General features: G+C 42.4%; 1 protein-coding gene across 1 annotated transcript; it reads left to right on the forward strand.

Annotated features, from left to right (window-relative positions):
- The first annotated feature begins 399 nt into the window (after positions 1 to 399).
- On the forward strand, positions 400 to 18,043 carry LOC143284166 (ZZ-type zinc finger-containing protein 3-like). The gene is made up of 10 exons (XM_076590828.1): positions 400 to 431; positions 1,139 to 1,360; positions 3,691 to 3,889; positions 6,237 to 6,387; positions 7,219 to 7,315; positions 9,013 to 9,111; positions 13,126 to 13,356; positions 14,363 to 14,488; positions 15,850 to 15,950; positions 16,863 to 18,043. The coding sequence occupies exons 2-10, from the start codon at positions 1,151 to 1,153 to the stop codon at positions 17,026 to 17,028; spliced, it is 1,380 nt and encodes a 459-aa protein (XP_076446943.1). The 5' UTR covers positions 400 to 431; positions 1,139 to 1,150; the 3' UTR covers positions 17,029 to 18,043.
- The last annotated feature ends 3,561 nt before the right edge of the window (positions 18,044 to 21,604 follow it).

Genomic DNA, 21,604 nt, shown 5'->3' on the forward strand with positions numbered 1-21,604 from the left:
ATATGTTTCACTTCATTACATAAAATTATGTTCTGTTATATTATATCATATATTGTAGCTTTACACAAACCTATGGTAGGCTCTTAAGGCTTGACCAGCGTGCTGAGTTTCGGCGAAGGTGGCCAGGAATCTACTCTTTTCCCACCGAGTCCTCTCTGTCGTTCTCTCTCTATCCCCCAAAGCAGGTGCCGGTGGTGTATCATCGGGACTGATTACACCGTACACTTAGGCCGGCACCTTTAAACTGAACTCACAATACTGCCTTCATTTTGTGTATCAGTCGTTTAGGTGGAACCTTATCAAAGGCGAATGTAATTGCGTGCGTTGATCCTGTGAATGGACCCTTAAATTCGTAACAAGGGGAATAACTACAATGTTACATTCGTGAGTGACCGTTCGTCGCTTTGTGGTCAACACTACAAAACAAGAGGGTGAGATGACAGAATCTCTTTATTTGTTTCTTTGTGTTTGTTATTGTGATCATTTATTAAATACGATAAGCTGGATATCTTGAACAGAAAAATCAGAATGTAATCAGCTATTCTTTGATGTAATGTGGGTGGTAAAAAGACTGTACAATTTCCATTGCGTGGCCACTCGGCTGTCGCATTTGCGTTCACTAGACTGACACTTGATGGTAGAGTTTGCCCAGAGAGGACACAACGAGATAAGAGCACAAAACTGTATTAAGTCGACAGGATACTATCTTTAAAACCTTTCAAACAGATGTATAACATATGAGCAAACTGATCCCCGACAGCATCCAGCGAGAAATTAGTTATGTTGTGAAGTTGAAAGCACGTGGCCCCGACATGGCCACCACTGATTCAGTAAGCCTAGTAAGCCTACTACTCAGTGGAAACTGAAAATCGTTTTATGCTCTCTCTCTCTCTCTCTCTCTCTCTCTCTCTGTGTGTGTGTGTGTGTGTGCGTGCACGCGTGCGTGTGTGTTCAGGGCAGGGACTGGATGTAAAAAAAAACAACAACACCACTGCATACCTGTTATCCTTGAAATAAAGAATTTTGACTTGTTTCTTCTTCTTCTTTCTCTCTCTCTCTCCCTCTTTCAGGCCAGAGAGAGGGAGAGAAGGGGATTAGGAGATTTAGCTTTTAACAAAAATAACTCCCAAATATGTAGGGGTGGAAAAAAATGGAGAGCGAGACTGGAACAGTGTGGGAGGCGCCAAACTATGACAGCGTGGACGAATCGCTTGGTGACCCATACTGCTTTGAGTCAGACCACGTGGCCCTGCAGAGCAACCCAGACTACCACAGGCTGCTACGCACCATCTGCGTGCTGGAGGCACAGCGTGCCAAAGCCATCAGTGACATGGAGCTGCTGTACCAGGCACAGGAACAGGTAGGCGCTTTGTGTGTACATTAACAGGTGTGCATAAGAACAGGTAGGCTGCTTTGTGTGTACGTTAACAAGTGAGCACTTTGTGTGCAGGAACAGATAGGCGCTTTGTATGTACATTAACAGGTGTGCACAGGAACAAGTAGGTGCTTTGTGTGTACTTTAACTGCTGTACCAGGCACAGGAATAGGCATGCATTTTTGTGTTCATTAACTGCTTTACCAGGCACAGGAACAGTTAGGCGCTTTGTGTGTATGTAAACTGCTGTACCAGGCACAGGAACAGGTAGGCACTTTGTGTGTACATTAACAGGTATGCACTTTGTACATGGGAACAGGTTTATGTGTACATTAATGATTAACAGGTGTGCTGTTTGTGCACAGGAACATGTAGGGGCTTTGTGTGCACATTAACAGGTGAGCACAGGAACAGGTAGGCCACTTTATCATGTGTACATTAACAGGTATGCACTTTGTACATGGGAACAGGTAGGCACTTTGTGTGTACATTAACAGGTGTGCTCAGGAACAGGTAGGCACTTTGTGTGCACATTACCTGCTATACCAGGCACAGGAACAGGTGGGTGCTTTGTTTGCAAGTTAACTGCTATACCAGGCACAGGAACAGGTGTGTGCTTTGTGTGCACGTTAACAGGTGTGAACTTTGTGCACAGGAACAGGTGTGCACAGGTTAGTGTACTTTGTACAATTGCAGTGATCTTGGACTATTGTCCGACTAACATGTAACTGAGAAATCAGTTTTTAGTCGAAGTTTCCAAGAAGGCGTTACTGCATTTGGACAAACCTATATACACCACACCACATTTCCTAGGCTGATGTCTGACCAGCAACATAACCCATTGTGCTATTTATAACTGTATAATTGTATAAGTGTATCAGAGTGCATTTCCTCTATAGACCTTTGCCAGAGATTGACTCTTTAGTTGCCATGGGATCCTTTTCAGTGCACCAACAGTGTGCTGCATGCAGAATATCAGTTTTTCTCGTTCAAATGACAAGATATTCAGTTTGATTTTCCAGTCAAATGGAAGACAAGAACCTTCTGTATCAGGCACAGGAACAGGTAGATGTATTTTATGGATTGTCAGTTGGATACGTCATGGAAGACATGGAACTGATCTAGCAAAGGAACTGGTACAGTGGTAGGTTTACATCGTATTGATCTTTGTCAGGCTGTTGTTTCATTCTGACCGAGGACAGAGAGCTGCTGTATCATGACTGAGGCACAAACTCTCATTCCTCCCAAGTGTCTGAAAGGTAGGAAAAGGAGAGAGAATGAAAAAAAGATGTGTGAAACTCAACAATGAATGGAAAAAAAAATAGAAAGAAGAAAAATAGAATAGAATAGAATATATGTCTTTATTACCAAGTGTACCAGGGTCACAAGGAATATTGGGGGTGGGGGGGAAGGTACGAACATAAATCGAAAATCGTACACAAACACAGATACAGTAGAAATTAGGATACATACAAGTGCATATCAATACAAAAACTTGTGCATATTCACGCATGCGCGCAATGCACACACACACACACACACACACACACACACACTTCTCTCTCTCTCTCTCTCTCTCTCTCTCTCTCTCTCTCTCTCTCCCTCACACACACACACACACACACACACACACACGTTTGAACAGAAGCCGCATATAACTTGTGGATGGGGCTGATGACTAGATCTTCAGGTAGATGGTTGTTGATTGCACAATTCTATTTATCATACAGGATTTGTTCGAGAGACAGGGCATTGACTGCTTTGGGGAAAAAGCTATTGGCGAAGCAATTGGTTTTCATCCTTATACTTCTGTACCGTCGACCAGAGGGGAGCATCTCGAAAATCCCAAAAGCTGGATGTGATTCGTCCTGGCTGATTGATTTTGCTTTTTTGAGTAGCCGCTTATAATGTATGTCTTCTAGAGAAGGTAGATCAGCCCCGGTAATCTTGGTGGCAGTTTTTACGATTCTGTTAAGGGCTGAAACTTCTGCCTTGGAAATGTTTCTGTACCAAACAGTAATAGCAAAGGTTAGTAAAAGATAACAAAATAACACTTTCAAAGACTGCAGCCATTGTTCCATAATTCTCAGATAGTTTCTGCCATTTCTGATGTAAATTTATGCATTATTTGCTGATGATCCTGGTTCTAATGCTTTTGCAACATTATATCCACCACTTTCAAGTTGTCTGCATATGTGTGTGTGTGTGCATGTATGTGAGAAAGAAAGGGAGACAGAGAGACCTATGCATTTGCATGCCAGTGTAGTATTTTTCAAATTGATAATTTAAGATAATGTTTGGTGGTGTTTGTCCAGGTGTTAGAAGATCCCATCAGCTTTGTGGATCGCCTCCAGAGAACAGGGAATCTGGGGATCCAGCTTCCAGGAAGACAGAAAATAGCGGAACTGCCGGAGATTAACTGGAAAAAGTACACCAGCAGTGTGGACTTCAGGTCGTTCGGAACCAATCGTCAGTCAGCGCGACTCAAGCAGCATGGGAATGAAACGGCAGAAGGTTCTTTTTCTTTATTCTCCTCTTCACAGTAAACTTTTAAAAATTACAAGTTTTATTAACAAACAAACAAAAAAGTATATGTATGTGTGTGTGTATGTGTGTATCTATCCGTCTTATCTATCTGTCTATCTATCTATATATCTATCTATTTATCTCTCTCTATATATACATATATGATTTGCACAATACATAATGGCCTGAAGTTACATCCCCCCACAGTCACGTTTTTCCCCCCACCCTCTGGCTGCCTTGGCTTGGATTATGCTATATTATTATATCTGTAAAAAAAATTTAAAAAGAAGAATAGCTTGTGTTGTGTTGTTTTTGGGTTTTTTTTTATTGCATAGGTCACAATAACGTTTATGAATTTAACAGTGTGTTGTTGTTTTTTCATTGTAGAAGTACTACCTTGAAATCAGTCCCCAAAGGACAAAATAGTCTCGTCGTTTTCCTCAGTTACAAATACCTTACTTTTTTGTGAGCTTTATAGAACCTGAATAGAAAGTAACCATCCTTTGAAGGTAAGTTAAATATTGCTTTATACACCTGAGCATAGTCCCAGATAAAAGTGTTCCCTTTTCTCAGTACCCTGTCACTGTCTCATCTTGGTTTCCTTCCTTCCTTTTGTCCCTGTGACCCACCGGGTCGTGGGGGGGGGGAACACAAGGGATGCAGCAGACGTCACTCTCCTCCAGCCTGGTCTGCTCTCGGCCTCTGACACCAGCTCTGGCATCTTCAGATGAGTCCAGGTCTTGACGTCATCTGTCCAGCTTCTCCTTGGTCTTCCCCTCTTTCTTCCACCCTCGATGGTGCCCTGCAGGATGGTCTTGCACAGGGTGTTGTGGCGGGTCACGTGGCCAAACCAGGCCAGCTTCCTCCTTTTGATGGTGGCCAGGAGGGGTTCTTGATGTCCGGCAAAGGCTTTGACTTTGCTCCGGACATAGTTGTTGGTCTTGTGTTCGACCCATGAGATGCGGAGCAGCTTTCGGTAGCATTTCATTTCAAATGCTTGGATCCTCTTTTCAAGCTCAGCTGACAGTGTCCAGCTTTCACATCCATACAGGAGAATGGCGAGCACTAAGGATCTGTACAGTTTGAGTTTGATGGCAAGGGAAATGCTCCGGCTCCTCCAGATCTTGTCCAGTACCTTGGTTTCGGCTGGCTGTTAAAACTCACTGAGGCAGAGCTGGTGGGGATTTCTGGATCAGTCTGTAGGAGTTGAAGTTATTTCATGTTCATGTGTTTTGCAGAGTCAGGGCAAAAAAATTTTCCCTTTTTTTTTTTTTTTAATATATCAGATTATGAACATAACAGTGCCATGTTTACTTCGCTTTCAGATGAACATGTCAGTGCTATGTTTTCTTTCCCATGACATGAACATGACAATGCCATGTTTTTTTTTCCACATGAACATAACCGTCAGTGCCATGCTTTCTTCACATGAACATGACATTCAGTGCCATGTTTTCTTCACATGAACATGACAGTCAGTGCCATGCTTTCTTCACATGAACATGACATTCAGTGCCATGTTTTCGTCACATGAACATGACATTTAGTGCCATGTTTTCTTTCCCATCACATGAACATGACATGTCAGTGCCATGAACATATAACAGTCAGTGCAATGGGTTTTTGTGGGGGGTTTTTGCCATCACATGGACATGACCGTCAGTGCCATGTTTTCTTTCCCATCACATGAACATGACATGACAGGCGTAATAGCCAAATGGTTAAAGCGTTGGGCTTTCAATCTGAGGGTCCCGGGTTCGAATCACGGTGATGGTGCCTGGTGGGTAAAGGGTGGAGATTTTTACGATCTCCCAGGTCAACATATGTGCAGACCTGCTAAGTGACTGAACCCCCTTCGTGTGTATACGCAAGCAGAAGATCAAACACGCACGTTAAAGATCCTGTAATCCATGTCAGCATTCGGTGGGTTATGGAAGCAAGAACATACCCAGCATGCACACCCCTGAAAGCGGAGTATAGCTGCCAACATAGCGGGTTAAAAACGGTCATACACGTAAAAGCCCACTGGCATATATATATATATATATATATATATATATATATATACTAGTAATGTGGAGTTGCAGCCCACTACGTATATATATATATATATATGAGTGAATGTGGGAGTTGCAGCCCATGAATGCAGAAGAAGAAGAAGAAGATGACATGTCAGTGCCATGAACATGACAATCAGTGCAATGTTTAGTTTTTTTTGCCATCACATGAACATGACAGTGCCATCTTTTCTTTCCCATCACATGAACATTACACTCAGTGCCATGTTTTCTTCACACGAACTTGACAGTGAGTGCCATAGTTTATCCCCCTTCAGATGAACACCTGCAGCGACTCAAGAGCAATCTAGAGGGAGACACTTATGCAGGGGAGGGTACTGTGGCAGAAGGCTACGTGAGGGGTCGCTTCAAAGATGAGTCCAAATCGTCCACTTTCAACAAGTTGTGGACACCGGATGAGCAGAAGAGGTCAGTCTTTGTGTGTGTTGCCCTCTTCAAAACAAAACAAAACAAAAACAAGAGAGGCAAGGCCTTCAAGACTCACTTGTGATAAATTAAGTCCCCTAGCATTAATTACAGAGTAATTTCCCTTTTTTACAATCTGCACCAAAACGTTTGCAAAATAAATAAAAATTCCATGCTTAGCAAAAGAAGTTCCTGTTAAAACAAAAATGATAATAATGACTCCTCTTGTTGTTGTTGTGTCAGAATATCAGATCAAAGTGCCAAGTTTAGAGAATACAAAAAATATAAATATAACAGTAAATGCAGTTTGCATATAATTAGGCTTCTTTTTTTAATTTTTTTATGCCCATCCCAGAGGTGCAATATTGTTTTCAACAAGATGACTGGAAAGAACTGAATTTTTCCTATTTTTATGCCAAATTTGGTGTCAACTGACAAAGTATTTGCAGAGAAAATGTCAATGTTAAAGTTTACCACGGACACACAGACACACACACACACACACACACACACAGACAAACGAACACCGGGTTAAAACATAGACTCACTTTGTTTACACAAGTGAGTCAAAAATAACTTAGGAACTCCTCTGTGCCAACTCTGTGTGTGTGTGTGTGTTTACATGTGTGTGTGTTTATATGTATGTGTGTGAGAATTATAAATGTGCCTGTGTATGTGTGTTGCGTGTATGTTTGTAGTGCATGTGTGTGTGAGTGTGTGTGTGTTGTGCATGCATGTGTGTATGTTGTTTGTGTGAGTGTGTGTGAACAAGCATGCATGTGTGTGTGTGTGTGTGTGTACTCCAGTGTGTGATGATGGATCCTGTGCTTGCAGGCTGGACGAACTATTGATCAAGTTCCCTCCAGAGGAGGTGGAAGCCAGGCGATGGAGGAAGATTGCTGCAGCTTTTGGTGATCGCACACCCCAGCAGGTATGTGGGCAGTTGTTTTGTTATTGGGTTGTTTTTTTGGTGGTTGTTTTTTTTGTTGGTTTTTTTGTTTTTTTTACTTCCTCATTATCTGCACCACTGACCAAGGGAGAAGGTGGCAGAACGGTTAAACATTTATCTGCCAGTGCAGTGTCCTTAAGGGTCTGGGTTCAGTTCCTGTTCTCACCACCCTTTCTCCTAATTTTGACCAGAAAATCCATTAAATTTTGAGTGTTTTGTCATTCAGATTAGATGATAAACTGAGGTCCTGTGTGCATCACACACTTGGCGCTGCAAAGAAGAACCCTTGGCAACAATAGAGTTGCCCCCCTGGCAAATTACTGTAGAAGAAATCCACCCTGGAGGGTACACAAATATATATGCATTGGGTTATGCATGTGTAGCATGTATGGATTTGTCTAAACGCAGTGACGCCTCCTTCAAAAAGTGAAACAAACTGAAACTGGTTGGTTGTGTTGGGATAGTTACCTGCAGTGGTGAATTCACTTCATGGCAGGTTTGTGGATTGTCACTTGTACAGCCCACAGGATGATGAATTCATGAACCTTACTCTCAGTTCAGTGTTTTGTTTCCTTCGTTTTGTTTCTTGTAGTACAAACTAACCAGTTCTATTCACACATGCTTCAGTAATCATTTTACAACATGCACACGAAATATTACAACAGAAGCCAGATTGTACTGAATATTTTTCTGACTTAAAAAAACTTTTTTTCAGCCTTCATCCCTTGAAAATTTCTTCTTCTTTTTTTCATTTTTTTTTCAACATTTTTTATTCAGACAAATGTTTACAGATACAGAATTTATATGTTTTGTGCATTAGAAAGTATAGGGTAAGCATATAATTAAGTTCTAAGTACTGACAAATCTATAACAGCAAAACAATATATGTTCAATGTCAAAGTTCCAAGGTAGCATTGAAAAGCTTAATCTTGTATCAAACAGTTATAAAGTGCCCATTTTTCCACAAACTTGTTATATTCCATAGTTATGTTAAAGGCATACTTACCTTGAAAATTTCTTGGTTTGGAGTAATGAGATTACGTAGTTTTGCTCAGGATGAAATGGGTTAATGTGTCTGTTTTTGTCTCACCATTTGAGCATTACTTGGTCTGGAGTATTGAGATAACTTAGTTTTGCTCAGGATGAATTGTCTGTTTTTGCCTGTTGACAGATAAAACGGCTCAAGTTGTGTCTGTTTTTGACTGTTTACTGATGAAATGGCTCAAATAGTTTTGTTTTTTGACGGTTGACAGATGAAGCGGGTCAAGTTGTGTCTGGTTGTGTTTGGGTTTTTTTTGTGTGTGTTTTGTTTTTTTTACTGTTGACAGATCAGAGATGAAACGGGTCACATTGTGTCTGTTTTTGACTGTTGACAGATGAAGCAGGTCAAATTGTATCTGTTGAGATAACTGAGCTTTGCTTCGGGATAAAAATAGGTTTATGTTGTCTGTTTTAGACTCGACGCTTGAAAATCACTTGGTCTGGAGTAATGACACAATTGAGCTTAGCTTGGGATGAAACGGGTCAAATTGTGTCTGTAATTGACTGTTGTCAGATGAAATGGGTCAAATTGTGTCTGTTTTTTAACTGTTGACTGATGAGACAGGTCAAATTGTGTCTTTTTTTTTAACTGTTGACTGATGAAACAGGTCAAATTGTGTCTGTTTCTGACTTGACAGATCGCAAGCCGAGTGCAGAAGTACTTCCAGAAGCTGGAGAGGAACAAACTGCCAGTGCCTGGTCGGGTTCCGAACCGTGTTGGGCCTCGCATCAAGAAGGTCAGTTTGAATTTAAATTCAATTTCATGTTGACATTGTTTGCAGCACTTAGTTGTGCATGTATTAGTTTTATTTCTTTTCTTACTGTTTAGGAATAAGTTATTTGATACAAATGATAATGTGGTTCATCAGCCGTCATGTTAAAATTGAAGTGCAACATGTGAGCACAGTATAAGCTTTAAGCTTGTTGATGCTGTTTTCTTTCTTTGCATTTTAATCATGTGTACTGTTGAACAGTTAAAAATTATTTAAGCCAAGAAGGTAAGTTCCTCCTGATAAGGGTTCTGGGTTTGATCCTTGTATTTGTGCCCCCGGTGGATTAACTTTTTCACTGCCTAGTTTCTGTGTAAAAAGCATGACCCACCACCAAATATTTTGGACTCAGCGCTCTTAGTCATATGATTCTGTTCGTGCCAGAACAACAGTGGACTTTTTCATGTCGAGGGGCGTAAGGTCAGTCATCCTATCGCACAGGAAAGTTGGCTGCTGTTGTTAGTCTTTGTTCAATACTTGTTCAGACTCGGTCAAGGGAGGCATGTTAGTCAATATCCTGTAATACTGGAAAGTTGGCTTCAGCTGTCAGTCTTTGTTTGATGTGAAAAATTTTCGTTTAACATAACCTCTCTGTGTTGACCAAAGTCACCTATGGCAGTGAACTGTTTAGTCGGCTGAAGTCGCCTGTGGTGATGAAAGAGTTAAGGGTGAAGATTTTTTCCGTTCTCCTCGGTCAACATATTTGTGCAGTCCTGCTTTGGCCTTATTCCTCTGTGTGTATGTAAACATGCAAAAGGTCATGTAAAAAATCCTGTAATCCATGTCAAGTGTTTGATGGGTTGTGGAAACACAAACATACTCGGTCAGCGTGGAGTGATGGCCTAGAGGTAACGCGTCCGCCTTGGAAGCAAGAGAATCTGAGTGCGCTGGTTCAAATCACGGTTCAGCCGCCGATATTTTCTCCCCCTCCACTAGACCTTGAGTGGTGGTCTGGACACTAGTCATGCGGATGAGATGATAAACCGAGGTCCTGTGTGCAGCATGCACTTAGCGCACGTAAAAGAACCCACAGCAACAAAAGGGTTGATCCTGGCAAAATTCTGTAGAAAAATCCACTTCAACAGGAAAAACAAATAAAACTGCACACAGGAAAAAATACAAAAAAATGGGTGGTGCTGTAGTATAGCGACGCGCTCCTCTGGGGAGAGCAGCCCGAATTTCACACAGAGAAATCTGTTGTGATAAAAAAGGAATACAAATACAAATACCTAGCATGCACACCCCCAGTGACAGATTTTGACTGCCTATATGGCAGAGTAAAAACAGTCATATATCTGAAAGATCACTCATTGATACAAGAATGAGGATGGGGGCTACACAGTGAAAACACACTTTCCCTGGGGAGAGCCGCCCCCCAAAGTTCACGCAGAGAAATGTTTTGTTACAGAAATACAGTGTAACACAACACAATGCAGTGCAATGCAGTACAATGCAATACAAAATATGATGCAATGCAATTCAATACAATGCAGCACAGCACAGTACAATACAATGGAATTCAATGCAGTGCAACACAACACAAGGCAACGCAATGCAATGCATTGCAGTGCAATACAATGCAACACAACATAATGCAGTACATACAGTGCAACACAACACAATACAACATGACAATGCCATACAGCACACTGCTCCTGCTCCTCCCATTGTCCACACACCAACACCAGTGCCACAACTAATAATAATAATAATGAACATTTGTTGAGCGCTTTCCTCCCTTAAAGAGAGCTCAAAGCACTTTACAATAAACATTAAACTGGCTGTATCAGGAGTCCACCCTTACAACACAACACAACACAACCTAACCTGACACAACACAACTCAACATGATACAATACTATGCAATGGTATACAATACACTCCACCTCCTCCCCCTCCCCTTTGTCTGGCAGGCCACACACTGACACCAGCGCCACAACTGGCTGCACCAAGAATCCACCAACACAACACCATACAATACAGTGCAATGCAATACAGTGCAGTACAATACAGTGCAATACAGTGCAATATGATGACGGGTGCAATAGCCGAGTGGTTAAAGCATTGGACTGTCAATCTGAGGGTCCCGGGTTCGAATCACGGTGATGGCGCCTGGTGGGTAAAGGGTGGAGATTTTTACGATCTCCCAGGTCAACATATGTGCAGACCTGCTAGTGCCTGAACCCCCTCATGTGTATATGCAAGCAGAAGATCAAATACGCACGTTAAAGATCCTGTAATCCATGTCAGCGTTCGGTGGGTTATGGAAACAAGAACATACCCAGCATGCACACCCCCGAAAATGGAGTATGGCTGCCTACATGGCGGGGTAAAAACGGTCATATACGTAAAAGCCCACTCGTGTGCATACGAGTGAACGTGGGAGTTGCAACCCACCAATGCAGAAGAAGAAGAAGTGCAATATGATGCAATACAGTACAATGAGATACTGTGAATGATTGAATGATAGGGATACTTATATAGAGCCAGACCTCAGCTGGAGATAAGCTGTAAGCGCTTTACAAACACAGGGTCATTTGCACAACACACTGCCTACCTTAGTAGAGCTGACTGACAGCTGCCATTGTGTGCACTCATCATTTGTTTCCAGAACAGTACAACGCAGTATGATACTATACAGTATCATGCCATACAGTACAATACAATGCAGCAATACAGTACAGTACAGTACAATGCAGCACAGCCCAACCCAACCCAACCCAACACAGTACAATACATACTGTGCAATACAATACAATACACTACAATACATTACAGTGCAACCACACAAGACAATATAATACATACAGTGCAACACAATACAGCACAATGCAACTGATTGATTGATTGATATGGATACTTATATAGAGCCTGTCCTCGGTCAGAGACCAAGTTCTAAGTGCTTTACAAGCACGGGGTCATTTACACAACAGTCTGCCTACCTGGGTAGAGCCAGCTGACGGCTGCCACTGGGCACTCATCATTCATTTCCTGTGTCATTCAATCAGATTTCAGGCATGCACCCATACACACTCAGACTGACATGTAGCATTTTACGTGTATGACCGTTCTGTTAATTTACCTGGCCATGTAGGCAGCCATACTCAGTCTTCTGGGGTGTGTATGCTGGGTATATTCTTGTTTCCATAACCCACCGAACACTGACATGGATTACAGGATCTTTAACGTGCATATTTGATCTTCTGCGTGCTTGTACACACGAAAGGGGTTCAGGCACTGGCAGGTCTACACATATGTTGATCTTGGAGATTGGAAAAATCTCCACCCTTTACCCACCGGGCGCCACCGAGATTCAAACCTGGGACCCTCAGATTGAAAGTCCAACGCTTTAACCGTTCGGCTGTTGCACCTGTCAGACAGTATCTGTACAGCTGGAGCCTTTAGGTATCCCCCACTTATTCTGCTCCATTCACAAAACAAAATAAAATTGTGGTCCCACCCCCCACTCCCCCCCTTTTTTTTTTTTAAGCATCCCCCAAAGTATGATGAATGTAAAAAGAAATACAAATACACAATAAAATGAGCTAAGCAAACAGCTGTAAGTCAAAACAAGCAAACGCTAAAACTAGAAAATACGATGCAACCACCACCAATCTTTACGGAGTCAGACTCCCCAAAGCAAAAAGCAGCAATGAAGTGAAGAAACAAAGGAACACGATAACACACACATATACAGTTCAGTGAGCTGTGTCAACAGTTGAAATCAAACAAGTCAATGATGAAATAATGAGAAAATGTCAATCCATTAAAGAATTTGAAATGACTGCAATAAAAAATTTTTTAAAAATTAAGAAATCACTAGACTCCACCACCTGTCGATGACGTGTGCCCCAAGACAAACAAGAAAGATACCAGAACCAGAGAATGAAACACACAAATGAACCGTGTGAGCTCAACAAACAGCCAGTCAATGCAAAAGGTAAACGACCCAATACAACAATTCTCCTCTTCCTCCCACAGGCCACGCACCGACACCAGCGCCACAACTGGCTGTATCGGGAGTCGACCTTCCTGCAGCGCTACAAGCCCCCTGTGATGATGAAGGAGGACGGGGAGGATACGATGATGGGGATAGGGGAGGTGGTGCCCTCGGTGCCGCATGGCGAGCAGAGTGTGGCGGACCCCACAGGGGATGGTGTTGTGGGGGAGGAGGGGGCTGGCGTCGGTGCCGGAGGTGGAAAGGATCTTTCGGTGAGGAAAAAGGGGGGTGTGGGGGGTTGCAGTGCATGTGTTTGTTTTGTGTACGTTGCGTCTTCTTACGACATGTCTGGAACAAGAGGAGAGGGTGTTACTTTGTGTTGACGGAAATGTGTGGTGTGCTAGCCTGTACGGTGTGGCTGTGTGTTTGTGTGTAGTCAGTTTGTTTTGACAGCCTGTACAGTGTGTGTGTGTGTGTGTGTGTGTGTGTGTGTGTGTGTGTGTTTCTTTAGTTTTACCTTTTTTCACTGTTAAGTGTTGTAAGGCTGGGGGGAGGTGGGGGGGAATGTAGTATGTGTATATGTGCGTTTTTTTTCGTTCTTTAGTTGAACGTCTTTTCTCTGTTAAGCATTATTAGACAGGGGTGGGAAAATGTACTATGAGTATGCGTGCACGTGGGGGTGGGGAAGATGGAAAGAGGTGGTAGGATGACTTGAGACAGGGAAAGAAATATAAAAAGTGGGAGAGGTTAAAAGGAAGAGATGTGAAAGATTGGACTGTCTGAGAGTAAACTGTAACCACCTCAAACTTTCCTATAATAGGATAAACCATGCTCATTGTAACAAAAACATGATCAATCAAAGGTAGATACCAGCCCGTCTTTGATTGAAACATACAGAAATTTGTCAGGGTGATAGATAATTATTCAAAACATCTAGGGACCTCGAATGCGTGTTCAGTGGAACGTGAGGTGTTTTTTTGGTGTTTTTTTTAAGACAACTTGTCTTGTTCTTGGACACATGACAAGTATTTGATAGGTGTGTGTGTGTGTGTGTGTATGTGTGTGTGTGTGTGTTACCAGCCTGTCCAGTGTGTGTCAGCGCTTTGTCTTACCAGTCTATACAATGTCGTGTGTGTGTGTGTGTGTGTGTGTGTGTGTGTGTGTGAATGTGTCGCTATAAGTATTGCAACCCTTGAGACAAAAAAACCCCACTGCATACCGGAAACCACAAACAATAAGGTACCTAAAGGAGAGTGCCCTGTGTGGGTGATGTCACAGGATGAGGAGGACTTTCCTGACGAACTGCGACTGACGGCGGAGTACAAGGAATTGCAACAACTGAAAAATCTGCGCGATGAGAGACTGCAGATGGACCCTTCCTTACCACTGCACCAGGGTTTCAAGGTACTGTGTGAGGATTTGTGGGGGGAGGGGGGCAGGGTTAGGGGGGAGAGGGTGTGTTTGTGTGCGTGTGTGTTTGTGATCAGGGGTGCAGGAACTGTAAGAGTGAAGAATGTGTGTGTGTGTTTGTGTCGTGGGATCTGTGATACATGGGAATGTGTGTGTGTGTGTTTTTATTGTTTATTTATTTATCAGTGATATCTTTATTATTATTCATATAATTTTCTTTTCTTTTATTTATTCATTTTTCGTTCCTTTTTCTTTTTCTTTTTTTTCCTTATTTATTTAGTAAATCACTTGTTTATTTATCTATTCATTTTAACTCCCCACTTGAAAATTACTTGGTGTGGAGTGAATGAGATTACAATGTTTTGCTCCTGATGAAATGGGTTATTCATTTATTCATTGGTTTGTTTATTTATTTATCTTATTTTCTTTCTTTTTCACTCAAGGCCTGACAAAGCACATTGGGTTACGCTGCTGGTCAGGCATCTGCTTCGCAGATGTGGTGTAGGGTATATATAGGGATTAGTCTAAATGCATTGATGCCTCCTTGAGCAACTGGCTGTGTTTCAGTGTAGGTAAAGGGTACTCTAAAAACTAAAAGGGGACGCAGAGGAGGGACGCTCACTCAGTCTGGCTCCGCAACAAAGCCATTATTGTCGTTAGTAGGGGGTTTAGTAGGTGGTGTCCTAAGTACGTTAAAACAGAACAGGCACCACTGAACACCACCGAAGTGACTCAGCAGCAGTGCAGGGTCTCCTCTGGTGTGTGGCCTCCTGGCGACCTAACATCGATGGTTCCCTGTGGACTGCCGATGCTGGAACTGCGACGGACGAACCCGGGTGTGGCCATGTATGGGGGAATCTAAGTGAGCAGCGTGGGAGTAATGCCACTGAAACGGTGCAGATGATGGGGCAGCAAAAAAAAAAGGGGGGGGGGGGGGACACAGAGAGTTGGCGTGTGTGGGTGAGCACAATGGCGATTTACTGAGTGTGGCCACATTTTCTTTCATGTTTTTGTCTCTGTCTTTTGCCTTTCAGTTGTCTTCCTCTGCACTATATTTTAAAGTATTTATCTTTCAGTGTTTATACATTATTATTGTTGTTATTATTGTTATTTATTTTATGTATTTATTCATTTATTTGTTTATTCATTTGTTTATTCGTTACTTTGATTATTCTTTAGATCATATTTTCCTCACGATCTGACTAAATACATTGGGTTACCACTGCTGGTCAAGCATCTTCCTAGGCTGAGATGTGGTGTAGCGTATATATATATAGATAAAGCACTGTGAATGCAGTGACGTCTCCTCCAGAAACTGAAGTGAACTGAAGTGAGCTGTGTGTGGTGTGTTTCAGTGTGACCGGTGTGGGTGTGCCCCGATCGTGGGCCTCAGGTGGCACTGTGTGGACTGCCCCTCCACCACCTCTCTGGACTTCTGCAACACCTGCTTCAACAGGTGAGCGGCAGGTGTTGGCGTGGGTGTGGCGGTTGTGTGGTTAACCCTTTCAACCCTGTGAGGATTTCACAGCCTTGGCAGGCTTCCATATTATATAGAGGTGGAAAAAAACCCACCAGAAAATATATTCATATTATATTGTTTTTCTTCCAGATTATGTGTGAACTCATCAAGAAATACTGAAGTTAGTTTCCCTTCCTTATGGTTTATGCATATGTGTAGGATCGTGAACACCATTTTAACTCACTCAGTACGGCCAGTTCTCTCTTCTCCTCTACACAGACCCCTCGGATGTCCAGTGGGTGTCTGAATGACCTAACCTTTAGCTTCCGTCGTCAGAATTGTGGTATTCTTTGTCAACATTTACTTCTTCAATATAAGAGCCTTCTGCTTGCAATATTTTGATGATGGTAATTGGGGTGAAAAGCTGTTAACGTCGTCTCTTTTGCCGTTTTGAATTTTGAAGCCAGAGCAATTCTCGGGTTCAGGGCTCAATAAGTTAAAGTGGTACAGCACAAATAGAATGTATAATTATCAGTATTGTTATATCTCAATCCTATGATTATGTTCAAAAGCTGGCAGCTGTAAATAAGGCTCTACAAAAATGCAATCTCCTGTCTAATAAATGTTCCATGAAGAAATGCAGTTTAAATTTCTTGCAAAGACAGAACTCAGAATAGTTTAATTGTAGAGGCATCTGGCCCATTTTACAAAAAGAGAGAGAATGAGTGTGTGTGTGGAAAATGGGGACAGGGGTGCTGCATGTGTGTTTGTTTGTTTTTGTTTGTTTATGACTTTGTGAGTGTGTGTTTGTGTGAGTGTGTGTGTGTGTGTGTGTGAATGCACACATAACGCATGTATTTGTTGTTGACCCTTCACTTCTACTGAACGAACCAACATGCTGTGTTTCAGCCTGGACGCATTTGACACAGCCCCTCACAACTCCAGTCACCGCATGCGTCCCGTGAAGAGGACATGGAACAAGTCAGCGCCCGACCAAGACTACCTCAACTTCAGCAACAAGGACACCTCCAGTAATTACAATTATCTGGATCCCAATTACATGCCTGCTGTGTGATAGACACCTCTGTGATGACAGTTACCTGGATCTCAGTTACATGCCTGCTGTTTTTGATGCAGTAATTACAATTACCTGGGTCCCAATTACAGGCCTGCTGTTTTATTGACACCTCCAGTAATTACAAATACCTGGATCTCAGTTACATGCCAGCTGTTTTTGATGCAGTAATTACAATTACCTGGGCCCCAATTACAGGCCTGCTGTTTGATTGACACCTCCAGTTATTACAGTTACCTGGATCCTAATTACATGTCTGGTGTTTGATGGGCATTTCTAGTGATTATAATTACCTGGATCCAAATTACATGTCTGGTGTTTGATGGGCATTTCCAGTGATTATTATTACCTGGATGGATCCTAATTACATGTCTGGTGTTTGATGGCATTTCCAGTGATTATAATTACCTGGATCCCAATTACATGTCTGGTGTTTGATGGGCATTTCCAGTGATTATAATTACCTGGATGGATCCTAATTACATGTCGGGTGTTTGGGCATTTCCAGATATCATAATTACCTGGATCCTAATTACATGTCTGGTGTTTGATGGGCATTTCTAGTGATTATAATTACCTGGATCCTAATTACATGTCTGGTGTTTGATGGGCATTTCCAGTGATTATTATTACCTGGATGGATCCTAATTACATGTCTGGTGTTTGATGGGCATTTCCAGATATTATAATTACCTGGATCCTAATTACATGCCTGGTGTTTGATGGGAATTTCCATTGATTATAATTACCTGGATCCTAATTACATGTCTGGTGTTTGATGGGCATTTCCAGTGATTATAATTACCTGGATCCTAATTACAGGCCTGCTGACTGATGGATGTACTTTCTGAGGGAGTCTGGAATGAGAGAATGTGTGTGTTTGAGACGTACATCCCAATTACATGCCTACTGTTTTGATGGATGTATGTCTTGTGGGGGTCTTTAGTGGGTCAGTGTGTGTGTATGAGATCTGCAAGAGATAAGTGTAATAAACTTCTTTGAAAAAACATAAAAATGATTTTCCTCAGTCTTCGATTTCCATGAATGTATCTGTTGTTGTTATGAGATGATATGTGGCTGTGGGATCTGTAAGAAATAATTTCATAAACTTTATTGAAAAAAAAAGAAGATATTTTCATATCTTACGACCTCCAATTAGATGAGACAAGAAACTAAGGTCCCGTGTGTGGCATCCTGGCGACCTAACATCGATGGTTCCCTGTGGACTGCCGACGCTGGAACTGTGACGGATGAACCCAGGTGTGGCCGTGTATGGGGGAATCTAAATGAGCGGCGTGGGAGTAATGCCACTGAAACGGTGCAGATGATGGGGCAGCAAAAAAAACACACACACACACACACACAAAAAAAGAAACCGAGGTCCCGTATGCAGCATGCACTTGGCACAGTGAAAAAGCACCCTGACAACAGGAGTGTTATCCTCTGACAAAATTCTGTAGAATAATTCACTCTGATAGGTTCACAAATATATATTCATGCCTGCACTAAAGGCCTGACTAACCATGTTGGGCTTGCTGCTGGTCAGGCATCTGTTTAGCAGATGGTGTGTAGTGTATATGGATTTCCTTGAGAAAATGAAACTTAAAGACTATCAGGTCATGGCGTTTATCTTGGGGAATTTACCCACTGTAATTTGGGCCTGCAAGTTTTACTTTATCAATATCTAACCAGGTTACCTTTTAATTGAAAACATCTGCATCTGATAAAATCATTTTAGGTGTCATCACGATATGTTTATTTGGTTTGTGGTGTTTGTAATAAAGACATTTAGCATCATGGGATGTGCAAACAAATGCAGAATCATGCAAAACATGGGGTCCCATGCAGAAGGCATCTGAGGGACTCAGATACACTTCATTTGTTAGGGTTTTTTGGTTCTTTTTGTTTTGTTTTTTACAGTAATGCACCCCACTTCATTTACTGTGTTCATTCATTGTGGGTCTAATCAAACCAATGTTCTACTTTCGGATGATAAGAAAACTTCCTTTCTCAGATATACGTTATGCACACACACACAATGTATGCACACACACACACTCACACACACACACACACACACACACACACACACACACACACACACACACACACACACACACACACACACACACACACATATATATATATATGTAAACCAGCCGCTGTGACAAAGTGGTTAACGTCGCGGAGTGACGGCTGGGAGGACGCGGGTTCAAATCCCAGCGGAGGTGGGTTTTTCAGCCCATGGCCGGCTCCTACCCAGAGTTGAGTGTGCTGTGTGCTTAAATGGGGAGAGTGGGACCACAAAGTCGAGTGTCATCCACTTCAAGGATGCGTTTTGTGTGTGTTGCTCTGATTACCTGACCAACACTGCAAGTGTCTGTATCTCTCGGGCCTGGTTAATGCTGGGACATCATTATGACAGGAAGCATAGAGTACAGCCTTGTCACGCAGTCCCAAACCAAAAATGGACCTCCATAGTAACATCGTCATTGTCATCTTCCTCCTCCTTCGTCATCATCAATATAAACAAAACAGTCTCAAAGTCTGTGGCCTTTCATGCCCTTCTCTCATGGTGACCTCAGTTTCGATACCCCTCCACTTCCATGCTTGGGATGAGTCCTGTCAATGTCTTCAGTGTCGGCAGATTCATGGGGGGCTGTTGTTTGGGGGACGTGGTGGCAGTCTCCACTCTGGGAGGGACGCTCACACAGTCTAGCTCCGCGACTAAGCCATTATTGTCGTTAGTAGGGGGCTTAGTAGGAGGTGTCCAAATTACGTTAAATCAGAACAGGCACCACTGAACAGCACCGAAGTGACTCAGCAGCAGTGCAGGGTCTCCTTTGGTGTGTGGCCTCCTGCAACCTAACATTGATGGTTCCCTGTGGACTGCCGACACTGGAACTGTGACGGACGAACTCGGGTGTGGCCGTGTATGGGCCTGGGGATCTAAATGAGCGGCGTGGGAGTAATGCCACTGAAACGGTGCAGATGATGAGACAGAAAAAGAAAAAAAATTGGGAAGCGTGTGAAGAGGATGGGGCTGAATTAACCCCGTCTCCTGGTTTACAGATCGTAGTGGCAGCCATGAAGGGCGTTTTTGGTGTTTTTGTTTTTTGTTGTTGTTTTTCTTTGTTTGCACATCGTGATCAAGTTATGGACTGGCATATATGTGGGCACATACATATGTAATTGAGGAAAGAAGGGAATAACCCCAAAAGACTATTATGTCCATTCCGGCATAACGTGAACAAAACATTCATCGACTGTTTGCTCTATGTGGTATGTAAATGCATTCATAATGTGAACATAACACTCATCAACTGTTTGCTTTATGTGGTATGTAAATGCATTTATGCCCAGACGACATTCCTACACACATTTACACAAATACACTAAGTCATTTAAGAACACTGACAGCATACCATCACAAACGCTGCAGACTACGGCCGCAAGAAAATGTCCATTTTATAGATGTCAGACAGATACTAGGAGGCCTACGTCAATGTAATAGAATTTATGCTTCCTGATTTTTTTTTTTTTTTTTTTTTTTTTAAGGAAGAAGAAGAAAAAAGAAGAAAGTATCTTTGGTTTTCCTTTTCTGAAAAAAAAGGAAGAAAAAATATGATAATATACATAATGTAATATATCTGTATATACATGTGTGTGTGTGTGTGTGTGTGTGCACCTCAGTGGATGTAATATATCTGTATATACATATATATGTGTGTGTGTGTGTGTGCACCTCAGTGGATGAAACTGAAAAAGTAACAACATTCACGACAACAACAACAACAAAAATCAATGTTTGCTTATTGTGTAACCTTCGGGAAATGAAATTAATTGATTCATTGATTGAGTGTTTGTGTGAACCTCTGAGATCATACATATTTACATCTACACACACACACACACACACACACACACACACACACACACACAATGTGACTGACACACGCACGCACGCACACACACACACACACACACACACTGTGACTGACACACACACACACACACACACACACACACACACACACATTTATACTATATATATATAACTTTTTTGTTCGTGGATTCAGTGCAACTCCCACGTTCACTCATGTGTACATGAGTGGGCTTTTACGTCTATGACCGTTTTTACTCCGCCATGTAGGCAGCCATATTCCGCTTTCGGGGGTGTGCATACTGGGCATGTTCTTGTTTCCACACATTGATAACTCACCGAACGCTGACATGGATAGGATCATTAACGTGCGTATTTGATCTTCTACTTGCGTATACACACTGACGAAGTGGGTTCAGGCACAAGCAGGTCTGCACATAATGTTGACCTGGGAGATCGGAAAAATCTCCACCCCGGCGTTACCGAGATCAAGTTCGAACCCGGGACCCTCACTGAGATTGAAAGTCCAACGCTTTAACCACTCGGCTATTACACACGTCATATATATATATATAGAGAGAGAGAGTGGAGTGATGGCCTAGAGGTTACGCGTCCACCTAGAAAGCGAGAGAATCTGAGCGCGCTGGTTCGAATCACGGCTCAGCCGCCGATATTTTCTCCCCCTCAGTCCAC

Source organism: Babylonia areolata, chromosome 7 (genome assembly GCF_041734735.1).
Source record: "Babylonia areolata isolate BAREFJ2019XMU chromosome 7, ASM4173473v1, whole genome shotgun sequence".
Classification (NCBI taxonomy): Eukaryota; Metazoa; Mollusca; class Gastropoda; order Neogastropoda; family Buccinidae; genus Babylonia; species Babylonia areolata.

Coding starts and splice junctions, on each gene's coding strand:
- LOC143284166 (XM_076590828.1), top strand. CDS start 1,151: ATGGAGAGCGAGACTGGAACAGTGTGGGAGGCGCCAAACTATGACAGC. Junction 9,112..13,125: donor TTGGGCCTCGCATCAAGAAG/GTCAGTTTGAAT, acceptor TTCCTCCCACAG/GCCACGCACCGACACCAGCG. Junction 14,489..15,849: donor CACTGCACCAGGGTTTCAAG/GTACTGTGTGAG, acceptor GGTGTGTTTCAG/TGTGACCGGTGTGGGTGTGC.